The sequence below is a fragment of the Daktulosphaira vitifoliae genome, unplaced genomic scaffold (assembly GCF_025091365.1).
Source record: "Daktulosphaira vitifoliae isolate Bord-2020 unplaced genomic scaffold, ASM2509136v1 Scaffold_4, whole genome shotgun sequence".
Classification (NCBI taxonomy): Eukaryota; Metazoa; Arthropoda; class Insecta; order Hemiptera; family Phylloxeridae; genus Daktulosphaira; species Daktulosphaira vitifoliae.
This window is the reverse complement of record NW_026099575.1, coordinates 5,830,751-5,843,882: the sequence shown is the minus strand read 5'-3', so window position 1 is coordinate 5,843,882 and position 13,132 is coordinate 5,830,751. Positions and strand designations below refer to the sequence as shown.

Below are 13,132 nucleotides of genomic sequence, written 5' to 3'. Positions count from 1 at the left end.
AAAAAAAAAAAAAAAAAAAAAAAGGACAAATATACAAGTTTTAATACCACCAAAAATCTTCTACAGTGTCAAAACTAGCCACTTCATGGACATTATCTTCCCAATTTTTATTTTTATTTTCATAAAACCATAAAGTCCATTTATTTTCCAATGGATGTCTAACAACTAATTCAGTAGATGCAGCTTCTTCATTTGATTGTTGATTTTCCTCTTTTGATAACTCATTAGATTTATGTGCTGGTTCACCCTTAAAAAAAATAAATTAATAAAATTTCCATTTGACAATCTTAAAAATAGTTAAATTTGTGGGCCTTCAATAATTTTGTTTACTTTTTGTTATTATAATGGAAACATAGGTATGTATTATACAGATCTAACTGACAACTTTAATAACTTTTGACCCAATAATCAATTTAGCATGATTTTTTTATAACAATTTTTGCATTTTTAGACAACTTTAAAACATTTTTTTATTATTTCTCTTATAAAAAAAAACTTTTATTCAACATGTAAAAATACACACTTCCGTTTTGATTCTGTATCACAATTTCTAAAAAATTATCATTTATAAATATTATACATTTACTTTATTTTAAATAAAATCATCGATCAATAAAATTATACTGGTCAAAATAAATTTTGTTTTTAATATTTATTTTAATTATAAAATTTCATTGTTAATTTCAAATCTAGATTTAAATATTCTCCATATTTTTTTTTTTTTTTGAGCTAATTACTAATTAATAAACAAAATACAATAAAGTAACAATATATTTTTTTTAGTTTATCAAATTTATTTTAATCTTAGAAAAAAATTGTACAAAATTTGAGAATGTCATGTTAAATTTGATTTTTAGGCTAACAAAAAATGAGTTTGACTGACATTAAAATATATGTATTTTGTGGCAAACTTTTTAGTATAGCTTCATTTATCTTGCAACTATAAAACTACAAGAAAATTTTTTTAAAAATCATATAGATTATTGAAATAATAACTTTTTACTTGTTATATACTAAATAACTATATTTAACACTATTAATACAAATAAATCATAAAAATATGTAACAATTCCTTTATTTTAAATACTTTTCTAACTAGGGTCACAATGTAGGATAATCTGAAAAAATTTTGGTAGGCCTCTCTAATATGGAGTAAGTAAGTTAATTATTCTTACGACATTTCTCTGTTTAATACTATTACCATGTACTGATTGTCATTATATTTTTCATATCTATCCTTTTATAGTAGATTAATTCTTTAAATAAAATTATTTCAAAGAAATTGATTATTATCATGTTTTTTTATACTAAAAACATTAGTCGAACAAAATGAGAATATTCTTAAAACATGTTAATAAAAAAAAATAACTATTAAAACAATTTAAGCAATAATTAAAATTGGTCTATCATATTTTTGTTAGAGTAATAAAATTATTATTTTTTAATATAGCAGATTGTTAATACATAACAATGCACTGTATTAGAGAAACGTGCTTTAAAATTTATACTAAATAACTAAATAAATCATTCAAAAAAATAATAAAAAGGGTTTGTATGTTTTAAAATTTAGATTGTTACAAGTATTATCTTATATCTATTGTAAAGTAGTTATTTATCATCTGTTATTTATTAATATTGGGATCGTCCCGTTCTAATTATAAAATTAATAAATAAATAATACAAAGTTCCTACAGTACAGTTATGATATTTGTAAATAAATAAAGTAATTAACTAATTAGATTTTTAGTTAATCTTTGAATCATTAAAAAGTAAAGTGATAAATTCAACAATGGCAATGAAAAAAACACATAACTTCAATGATAAAGTTATCATAGCCTTAAAAAAGCTATTATTTATTTAAAATAGTTCTCAACATGCTACATACAAGGATTGTACAATTGTAAAAAATGTACATAATCTTACCTCGACCATTTTGTGTATACTTTTTCACTTTCTAGCTTGAATATTTAAAAAAATTTAGTCTATAAGTTATTTCATAAATTAATTTTAAGTTGCAGTTCTTATAAAACTTATACAGCGTTAAGATATTAGGAAAAAGTTTATTTTGGAACAATATAAAACACATTGACAATTCTACATGAAATATTTGTCAATGATAACAAAACGTTCACAGTAGTTACACATTTTAAATATTTCATTATAAATTTAATTAAATCTAAAAATGGAAGCACTGGGAAATATACAAATATTATCCAATTTTTAGCACCCTTATCTATAATTTAAACCATGGTTTAAGTAAATGATTGACTTACAACCATGAACGTGCATTACCAGTAAATAGTAAAAATACAAAGTTTATTAAGACTAATACAAAAAATTACACTTGATTTTTATTGGAAAGGTGAAGTGACATATTAGTGTATTATCCATTTTCACATTCATACAATTTAGTTGGTTAATAATATGAATACCGTTACTGAGTACCATAAATAATATCTGGTTTTGAGCAGTTAGCGTCTTTCATAGATTGATAAAGTTGTGTTATTGTTATTAATAGTATGGCATCATTTTTGGCTGATATGAAGTTAACTTGTCTGTGTTGATGACTTTAAACTATTAAATTAAAAATAAAATTAGTAAAATTATTGTTACAGTAATATTATTTTTTAATGTTGACTAGTTCAAACGTAAATTTGAGATGTTTAATTAGATCATGTTTTAATTGTGTCAAAGTTTATTTCATTTGTAATTATTGTCTAGCTGAAGAAAATCATGGATGAGGATATTAATAGTACAAATGAATCATCTGAAAAACGAAGAGTTGACGAGGACACGATAAACTCTAAGCCCAATACCAAAAGAATTAAATTGGTGCGTCCTGTTTTTTCAGCTTTATCCAAACCTGTTGTTTCTACATCATACGAGGCAATTAAATCTTCTGCCGATTCCTCTGAATCATCAAATTCTTACCCATCAATACTTAAACCCGAGGTTGAGTCCTCTAAAGTTAGTGATATATATCCTGTTGTATCCAATCCTGAAAGAACTACTTGTTCTATTAACTCTAGCACAATTGAAGATCAACAAAATGAGTGCAATAAAGAAATTCCAGACTTAAAAGTTCCATTCAGTGAAAATACAATAAAACAACTGGAACAAATAAAAAAAAGTATCTTTAAAATTGAAGATGATGGTTCATCTTCAGAAAATGATAGTCAACCTAAACGTCCAAGATTAAAACGACCAACATTTGGTCTTACAAATAATGAAAAAAAGGAAACTAATGATTATATTAATGAGAGTAATACTGAAATTGATTCTAAACCTACAACTGACATAGAAAATGAAGAACTCCCTTTTGAAAATAATTCAATTGATTGCCATAAAAAAGAACCATCACATTTAATTGAAGATATCAATATCAATGAAATATCAAATTATGACTGTCTAAAAATTAAACTCAATAATGAAGAAGTTATTGAAGAAATCAAGTCTAGCGAATCCAACATCGATTCTAGTTACACCATTAATGTATTAGTAAATAAAGATGTTGAAAGTAAAATTTTGGAAAAAGAAATAGTAGACAATGATAGTATACAAAAATCTAATGAATTAATTGTAAATAGTTCTGATATGAGTGAAATTCAACCTAATGCACCAAAAAAAGTCGCTGAAATAGTTGATGTCATTGATAAAAATAATATTTTACTTGAGGCTAGCAACAATATTGTAGAAAAAACTGTAGATTATAATCTTATAAATATTAAAGAACCAGAAAATGAAGTGTTTGATAGTGAATTTACTAATGCTAGTAGTGATGATAAGTGTATTACAATAAATGACGTAGAAAAGATTTCTTTTGAAAAATCAAACAATAAAACAAATCTGAATTATGATGATGAAAAAATTGTAATATCTACTGCAATTCCAAAAGTTGAAATGAATACATCGTATATTTCTAAAAGTGTTATTGGAGTTAATCTTTCCATTAAAACTTCTCCAATAAAAAATGAGAATGAAAATGATAACTATATATCTTTAGAAAAAGAACAAAGTGATGTTGAACAAAATTGTGAAGGATCTGAATCACAGCTTCCACAGTTATTTAAGAAATCTGATATACTTAAGGCTGCTCTTACATCAAAAAAGATATTGGAGCCAATTCAGAAAGTCACTCAATTGAACAATCAAACTTCTCAACAAAAATTAGTATCAATTGATAATATTAAAGATGATTCATTCCCCATAAATACTGAAGACATTATTGTTAACGAAATTGATACTAATATTAAAGTAGAGACTTCTATGAATTTAATTAGTTCCCAAACTTTGCCAGAACCAAAAAATTGTAACACTACTACTGAAACTACTAAGAGTGATGAAAAATCTAGTTTATCAAATGATGAAACTAACATTACTGACCTTCCAAAATGGGGGTCAGAAAAAATGAATGAAGTAGAAAAATTTTTAAATGATTCAAATGTTACTATTACACCAATTTCAACACAATCAGAAACACCAAAGTTAAATAAAATAACATTAAAACTACCAAAAGTTGGAAATCCAGAAATCAAGACTGAGAATACTAATCGTCCTGATGTAAAATCAGAGTTATTAAAAAAAATTAGTAGTAAACAACATGCTATAGTGGATAGCCCTTTAAAAAGTGCCCTTTCTCAACCATCAAAATGTTTTAGTGACTTTGCTACTATTGTACCTGCTCATAGTCCTAGTGCAGAACAAATTGCTTTGTTAGAACAACAGATTCTGAATACTCCAAAAAAAAGAGGAAGACCATCAAAAGCTTTAACACAGCAAAAACAACTTTTATTGCAGTATCAACAGCAGCAACAGCAACAACCCAATTTATCAGAAAAAAATGAAACTGATAATGAAAATGTTTTTCATGTACCTTTATTTGATATGGACTCAATGAGCAGTGGTAATATATACAATCCATTTGAAGCATCAACTCCAAAACGAGGAAAGAGTAATAGAGGTAGGGGACGAGGCAGAGGACGTGGAGGACGTACTCAAGGAAGAGAACAATTAGATAATGATAATCAAGGAAGTATTCTGCAAATTAAAATTGAAGGAAATGCTTTTAATGATGAAATGAATCAAGAAGAAGAAACCAAGCACGTTGCTATGATGGAAGCAGAACGCATTCGTAAGGAAGAAGAACGTGAAAGAAAAATTGAGGAAAGAAAAAGAAAATTAAAAGAACGTAATGATGCTATAAAAGAAAAGAAGCTAAGAAAAAAACAAAAAGCTGAAGAGAGAAGACTTCAGTGGCATGAAAAAAAAAGATTATTACAAGAAGAAAAAGCAAGACAAGCTGAAATGAGAAAATCACTTCCTCCTCCACTAAATTTTGATGATGAAACTCGTATGAGTGCTGATATCAACTTATCTCAGACATCAGCTAGAAATTTTATGATAGGTATGATATAATTATTTTATCTTTTAAGTAGAATTATAAAAAAATTTAGTAATATTTTTGTTAAACTTTACTAAGCCAAAATTATTTTGTAAGTAAGATTATGGAATGCAAATTTTACATACTTTTCTAAACGTATCTTAATTAATTTTTATTTAAGAAGTTGGAAGTATATTACAGGTTATCATAGCTTAATATAAAATATTTTTTTCTTAGATTAAAAACGTGGTTATATTAGAATCGATTATGTTTATTTAACAAAGGTTTTACACTTAAAAATCAAATCCAACATCTAAATTTGTAAATTGATTTTTAAACTTATTCGCAGCTTTTTTGTTTATGTTAACCAAATTTGAACAGTCTGATTCTGATCTAGTTGACTCATTGATATAAATAGTTATTTTATTTAGAGTATACAGAGTGATTCTTTTATTATGTACCACTTGATTAATCGAATATTATAAATGTAGTATTGAGAATTTTTTTAATGGTTTTTTTTAGATACATATTTTCCTAAATTTATTATTCATGAAGTATTTTTTATGTTAATGCCTTATACCTTATAAGGGTGTCAACTTTATTTTTTTAATGGAAATATATGTAATTAACTAGATTAATTATTAGATAATGATCTAATTAAGATATTAATTGGTCGATAATAATTTTTGGACCAATATTCCAAAAGTTATTAACATTAACATTTTTATACCAATGCAGTAGGAGATGTATGGCTGATAAATGTTTAGTGATAAAAATAGCATCCAATCCTTACCTTCAGGTATTATTTAAACATAATAATAATTTCTGAAATATTGGTCCAAAAGTTTTTATAGACCAGTCATTATCTAAATTAGATCATTATCTAATAATTAAGCTAGTTAATTATATTTTTAACTGTTTTAAAAAGTAATGTTGACACCCTTTATAAAGTATAAAAATGAACATGAAAAATACTTCATGAATGATAAATTTAAAAAAATATGCATCTAATAGAAATCATTGAAACAATTCTTTATACTATTTTTATTTTTTGATTAATTAAATAGTGAATTATGATAAAAAAAAACACTCTGTATACTTTTTAAATTTTATTTTACATTGTGATAGGAATTTTTTTATTTTAATTTTGGTATAACATTAATTTTAAATGTCAACATAATGTACTAATTTTGAAAGTAAACTTAATGTCACATTTTTAAAAATAAATTTTGACTCTTCTATTTTTAATTATGTTTTTTAAAAACAAAACTTAAGTGTTTTAAATGTTGCCTTAAGCTTTCAATTTGATTTATTTTTTAATGATTCTTTTACTCATTTTGCATTGTAATATACTGTGATTATATTTAAAATTAAAAAATATTAAGTATATGCATAAAGGTAATTAAAGAAGACGGTTATATGTTATTTATACTTAAATATATAAATGTATATATTTAACATAGTTCATAAGTATGTTCATTAAAAATAATTTACACAAAAAAAAAAAAAAAAATCATATTATACACTAAAATAATAAAATAATTTATATTGTATATTTAATTCTTTAAATTTATACTAAGAAAATTGTTTTAATTATATCTGAATAATTTTTTTACAGGAGATGATGATTTATCAATTAGTGGAGCTACCAATGATAGTAGTCGGCTAAAAAAAGGAAGAATGGAAGTAATTGATTTAGAAAGGTAAAAATTTAAGTGTTTATGTTATGTTATCCATGAAAACTTAAAAATTGTTGTTTAAAATTTTCATATCATAGCAATAAAACATTGACTGTTGATCAAATTGCTGAGTACCAATGGCCTTTAGAAGGTGGAGAATTGTATATGATTCAAGAACAGATATCTAATTATTTAGGTGTAAAATCATTTAAAAGAAAATATCCTGGATTAAAACGTAGAAATGTTGAAGCTGAAGAAAGGTCATTTTTATGTGATAGTGGTTTAGTTGCTGAATCACTGTGTGATTTAGGTAAGTTATAATAATTTAAATTAAGTTCTTGGTGTGAAACAATGGATTATGCCATATTAGCACTATGTTTAGCTGCACTATTTGCTGTTGGTTCATGGATGCGTGAACATACAGAAGTTTTAAAAATGACAAATACCTTGTTCAAGTACTGGCTTTCTTAACTGTAATAAGATTACATTAGGTGGATAGGGTTAGGTTTGGGTGATGTAAAAATCTTGTCTAATCATTCAGGTTGAGCCAACCCCAAATAGTTATGATAGAGGCTACAAGGAGATGAAGATGCAATTCTTATGACATTATTAAAATTAACTTTATTTTCATCACTTTTTTATTTTAGGTTTGACAGTTTTATACAGTTCTGAAGTGTTGGACATTATGTATGTTGATTTTCCTGAAAAATATGAAGAATTACGAGAGTATATGAGGCTCAAACATGCCAAAGAATTATCTAATCGACACAAAGGTATTTTAAAATATTTTTTATTATTAAATAATTCTGTATTCTATGTTACTTTTTTTTTTAATTGTAATATATATATATTGAAATATACTACTTATGGCTGTATTTTTACAGTTTTAGTTAACTTTTTTAATTAACCTTAATTATTTTTACTAATTCATAATCCCATTAGACTAGTGTTAAACCAAATTTTATTGATGTATACAGTTATTTTATTTCTAAGTAGATGTTATTATTAATTTAATTTATAAACTAACACTATGATATTTTAAAAAGTTTTATTATAAAATTATCCTTTTTAAATTTAGCTCTTATTACTTTTAATACTGCTGATGGATCTAAATTGGATCTACGTGATAGAGCAATGGAAGCTGCAGCGAACTGGAATGCAAATTTAAATAAATCTAGATTAGAGTCTAGGAAATGTACCATGGATATGCAAACATTTATAGTTCATTATCCAAAAAGTAAATGCAAGAAGATGATACTTTCTAAACAGAAAATTGGTCATTACCCTGTAGCTTTGTTGCCTGGACAATTTTGTGATTACTATGCTACGTAAGACTGAATTTTAATTAAAAAAATTAATTGTGTTTATATATTTGATGCTGATGCTATACATGCGATGTTAATGTTGTAGTTATTCTAATGAAGAGTTACGATATTTACCTATTAATACAGTTATGTATGGTCCATTGAAAACTGTAGACAAAGATTTTCCTATCTCGTTAAGCAGTCAATCAGAATCTGATGATAGCTCATCAGAAGATTCTAGGTAACTAAGTTTTTTCAAGAAATTTTTTTACATTTTAATCAAATTGTGAAGACCTATTAAATTGCATGAATATCTACATGATTTCTTTATCATGTAAATAAATTAGATAACAGGATATAGGTGGTGTAGGAATAATAATGGTAATTAGTCTATTAATTAAGGGTATTTTTGCTCACTAACTGTTCTGCTAAAATCTATCACCATTTACTAATTATTAGCGATAGTGATGAGTCAGTTGACACAAACAAATTGGGGAATGACGATTTAGAAATCGGACCCAGTGATAAAAAAGGAGCAGAGTGCAAATTATGTGTTACCAATCCAGATAAAAGTAGTAAAGAAGCTGAACCTTTAATCCATTGTTCTAAGTGTTTATCTATATGTAAGTATAATTATTTAAATACATTTATCTATTTTTAAAGGTATTAATAAACTTATAGTAAATGTTAATTATTTACTAAACCATCATACATTTCAAAACAATATTGTTTATAAAATTTTTTAATTTACTTTATTTTAATATACATTTTTTTAGTTTATCAAATTTATTTTAATCTTAGAAAAACATTATACAAAATTTGAGAATGTCATGTTAAATTTGTTGGTTGGCTAATAAAAAATGAGTTTGACTGACATTAAAATATATTTATTTTGTGCCAAACTTTTTAGTATAGCTTTATTTAACTTACACCTTTAAATCTACAAGGAATAAATACATTTGACTACTCATTTTTGTGGTTTTTAGAATTTTAAGTTAAACAATAAAGAAATTTATTGGTAATTGATAAATTAATTAATCTGCATTTTACTTTTTAATTTTGTTAAATACTTATTTGATAATATTTTTCCATTAAATAAATTTAAAAAAGTAATCAGAACTTTTTGTAATCAATAATATTTAAAATTTCAGACCATCCTACTTGTTTAGAAATGTCTTTGGAGATGATACCCCATATTAAGCGATATAACTGGCAATGTAATGATTGTAAATCATGTGCTCAATGCAAAGAAGCTGCCGATGAAGATAAAATGTTGTTTTGTGATCTGTGTGATAGAGGGTAATAAAAATAAACATTAATTATGAATTAAGTTATAAATTTATTTATAAATAAATAAAATAGGTATCACATATATTGTGTTGGACTTCGTAAAGTCCCAGAAGGTAGATGGCATTGTCAAGAATGTGCAATGTGTAGTTCTTGTGGAGCAAATGAACCAGGCCCAGCAGATTCAAAATGGTTCTATGAAGTAAATTATTTTAATATATTTTAATAAATAACATATACAATATTTAGATGATTGTTGATAACTTCTAGTGTGTTTAATTTATGGAAGTATTATTATAAAAATAATCAAAAAATACCAAGTAAATAAATAAGAAATATCTTTACTGTTATACATTTAAAATAATTAATAGTTATAAAAAAAAATTTAGTTAAAATTTGCTTATAAAACCATAATTAATTTATTTTATAAATTATATAGCTCAATGGACTTTTTTGTAGGTAGGCAATGTAAACATTTGCAAATTGTTACTGCAACTTTAATTTAATTAATTTTGGGTTATACACAAATTTATTTATAATAAATAATTTGAAATTAAAATAATTTTAATGTAATTTATTGGTGTAATCTGTTTTTAATTTTTTTTAGTTTAAGAAAGTAGAAAAAAGTGGAATAAAAATGTATAGTCGTACATTGTGTGCTCCTTGTTCAAGGTAAGTTATAACTAGGCAATATTTTAATTTCATTATTTGTTTTATTGTAAATTATGAAAAAAAATGATATTTGCTAACACATATTGTAATGACGTTTTCTCATTATGTATACTTTTATTATATCATTCTGGTATGTTGGTCAGGTTGTGGAAAAAAGGCCATTTCTGCCCTAACTGCATGCGTTGCTATTCTTTGAAAAACATCGAGCGCATGATACAGTGTAACAGCTGCGATAGATACTTACATACAGGTATAACAATGGCTTTACAATGTTTCACTATAATATTTGCTTATTTTTTAATTCCTACCATATAATTGAATCATTTATTTCAAAAATCTGTTCTACAAAATCTCTGATTTTGAGATAACTAAAAAAACTGTCCAAATTATTTAGTACTTTAAAGGGTGATCGGTTTATCATAAACCACTTGCAATATAAATATTAATATTAAATACAATATTGGGAAAAAAATATTTGATTTCTTTTAGTTACATATATCTCATGATTTATTATCTAGTAATAACTTTTTAGAACCATCCCTTATAACTTAAAGGGATGTTAACTTTATTCTTTTAAATGACAACATACATATTAGCTTATAAAATAGAAAATACTATCATTAAGAAAACGACTAGTCGATAACAACGTTCAGACCCGTATTTCGGAAGTTATTAACAATTTAAAGTAATAGCTGGAAGTGAGAAGCATACATGGCAGAAATCTGTTAAATATATTTCTAGACTTTCCTAGCCATACTTTTTCTCTTGCATATGTATAAAAATGTTAATAACTTCTGAAATATTGGTCTGAAAATTGTTGTCGACTAATTAATATCTTAATTAGATCATTATCTAATACATATCTTATTAATAAAATATATTTCCATTTAAAAAAATAAAGTTGATGTCCCATAAGTTATGAGAAATGATTCTTAAAAGTAATTATTGGCTAATAAATCAATCACCCTGTAAAGAACTATCTTATATAGTTAATATATTTTGGAATATTACATATAAAATCATATTTTTTTATTTGTTAATTACACTTTAGTGTATAAAAATATAACTTTTGTACTTGATGTGTTTCTGTAAAAATTGCTATTATTACCCTATTTTATTATAATTTGGAAGTTTAATAACTTATTTATATTAAATATTAACATTATTAATGTTAAGAAAAATTTTTAAAATTAATGTATTGTGTATTTTATTAAATATTCAGATAATTTCATTGACCTTCAATGTTTAAAATTTTATTATCTTTTATTTATTAGTGACTTATTTAAAAAGAAGTCTTTGTAGTGTGGTCCTAATTGAACATAATATCATGGTACTGTTTCATTAAACTAACCCCTAACAGTACTGTGCATAGTGCAAAAGTGTAATTCCCCATTACCTAAAGTTCTAGGTTATCTAGAACCCATACTAAATATACCATTTCTTTATATATTAAAATATCATCTTACAACTAAGTTTATAATAATTAATAATTACATAATTTTTTTCTATCCTTTTTAAATTTTATAAAAAAAATTAGGCTTTTTAACCTGGGACCTCCCTCTAATAATTCAACACTGTGTAAAGTAGCCAACAATCCTAAATCTGATAAAATTTCCTGCAATTTAATGTAGAAATCCATAAAGCAACATTCACTTAACATGTTTCTGCATTAAAAAAAAACATTATTCTATCTTAAATTAATCAACTATAGAACACCAATATTTTACTACTATTCTACACTAATCAATGTAATTACATTTAAAAAAATTAAACCAAACTATTGAATTTTTGGCATTTTATAGGTTTCTAAAATATTAGTTTCAGTAAAGTCAAAATTAAATTGAGTAAAAATAATTTGTAGATGATTACATAGTGCTTGAAATTGATTATATATTCTGATAGATCTGTAATTTATATACTTTCATGATTAATTAAAGATAATTTATTTTTCTTTATTATAAAGTTATGTATTTTTTCTTCATAATATATTGAAATAGTACAATGAAATTACTAAACTTATGATACTCATTTAAGATAACTAAGTATTGTGGAAAGATTAATAAGTTTTAAGTCAAACAAAAATCTATTTTAACTAAAACATGTTTTACATAATTTATACTGTTTAACGCATTTATTTTAACAAATATTTTTTCAAGTGTTAGTTGTGTTTTACATTTTTAGTGAATTTTATATTTTTAAAACATTTTTTAATTATTTTATTAACTAAAATAATAATTATTTCAATAGTAACCTTATACTAAAGTATACCAATTGTATTTTTTCACTACTTAATGCATATAAATTTTGATATTATTTTTTCTAGATTGCATCGATACAAATGATTTAAATGGCCAAGATATAAATTGTACCACATGTGAAAAAAAAGCTGTTTCTAGACTACTTACTACTGTTCCTAGGTCCTTAATTAAAGTTTGAGTAACTTTTAGATTCCACATTTTAGGTTTTTTATAATGCAACCATAATTATATTTGAATTAACGTTTGTTTTTTATGCTATTATATTTTATAGTTTCATTTTTTAATTCATCATGTTTAGATAACAAATGAATGATTAAATATAATTATCAAAATAGAGTTTAGTATTATAATAATCATGCTATTAAAGACGTCGAATGAATAACATAATCTTTTTTTATTTCTTAATTATTCTAATTACAATGACTAATCAAATAACTTGAATCAAGTTATTTAATATTACTTAAGTTAGGATTGTATTTTGTATTTAATTATATTATTGGATTATTAGAGTAATTATTAAAGTAAAACAATTTTTTCTTAAGTAATTTTTGA

General features: G+C 24.1%; 2 protein-coding genes across 5 annotated transcripts in view; one reads left to right on the top strand and one right to left on the bottom strand.

Moving 5' to 3' along the window:
• Window positions 1-2,093, bottom strand: part of LOC126905734 (eukaryotic translation initiation factor 4E-like) — a 4,148-nt gene extending 2,055 nt beyond the window's left edge. Inside the window, exons 1-2 of the mRNA XM_050685732.1 lie at window positions 1,924-2,093; window positions 48-247 (exon numbers count right to left, since the gene is read on the bottom strand). Coding sequence (XP_050541689.1) covers window positions 48-247; window positions 1,924-1,932 — 209 coding nt within the window. The 5' untranslated portion in view covers window positions 1,933-2,093. The remainder of the gene's footprint in view (window positions 1-47; window positions 248-1,923) is intronic.
• Window positions 2,094-2,297: 204 nt separating this feature from the next.
• On the top strand, window positions 2,298-12,782 carry LOC126905733 (inner centromere protein A). 4 transcript variants are annotated; one of them, XM_050685728.1, is made up of 12 exons: window positions 2,301-5,404; window positions 6,999-7,083; window positions 7,158-7,369; window positions 7,707-7,832; window positions 8,138-8,387; window positions 8,470-8,604; window positions 8,823-8,986; window positions 9,515-9,662; window positions 9,726-9,852; window positions 10,258-10,322; window positions 10,466-10,572; window positions 12,646-12,782. In XM_050685728.1, exons 1-12 carry the CDS (start codon window positions 2,734-2,736, stop codon window positions 12,756-12,758), a joined length of 4,203 nt encoding a protein of 1,400 aa, XP_050541685.1. In that variant the 5' UTR covers window positions 2,301-2,733; the 3' UTR covers window positions 12,759-12,782. The 4 variants fall into 4 exon arrangements, with proteins under 4 accessions (XP_050541688.1, XP_050541685.1, XP_050541686.1 ...); XM_050685729.1 differs by lacking the exon at window positions 10,466-10,572; XM_050685730.1 differs by lacking the exons at window positions 10,466-10,572; window positions 12,646-12,782 and adding an exon at window positions 9,921-9,970 and having other exon boundaries at window positions 10,258-10,317.
• Window positions 12,783-13,132: the final 350 nt, after the last annotated feature.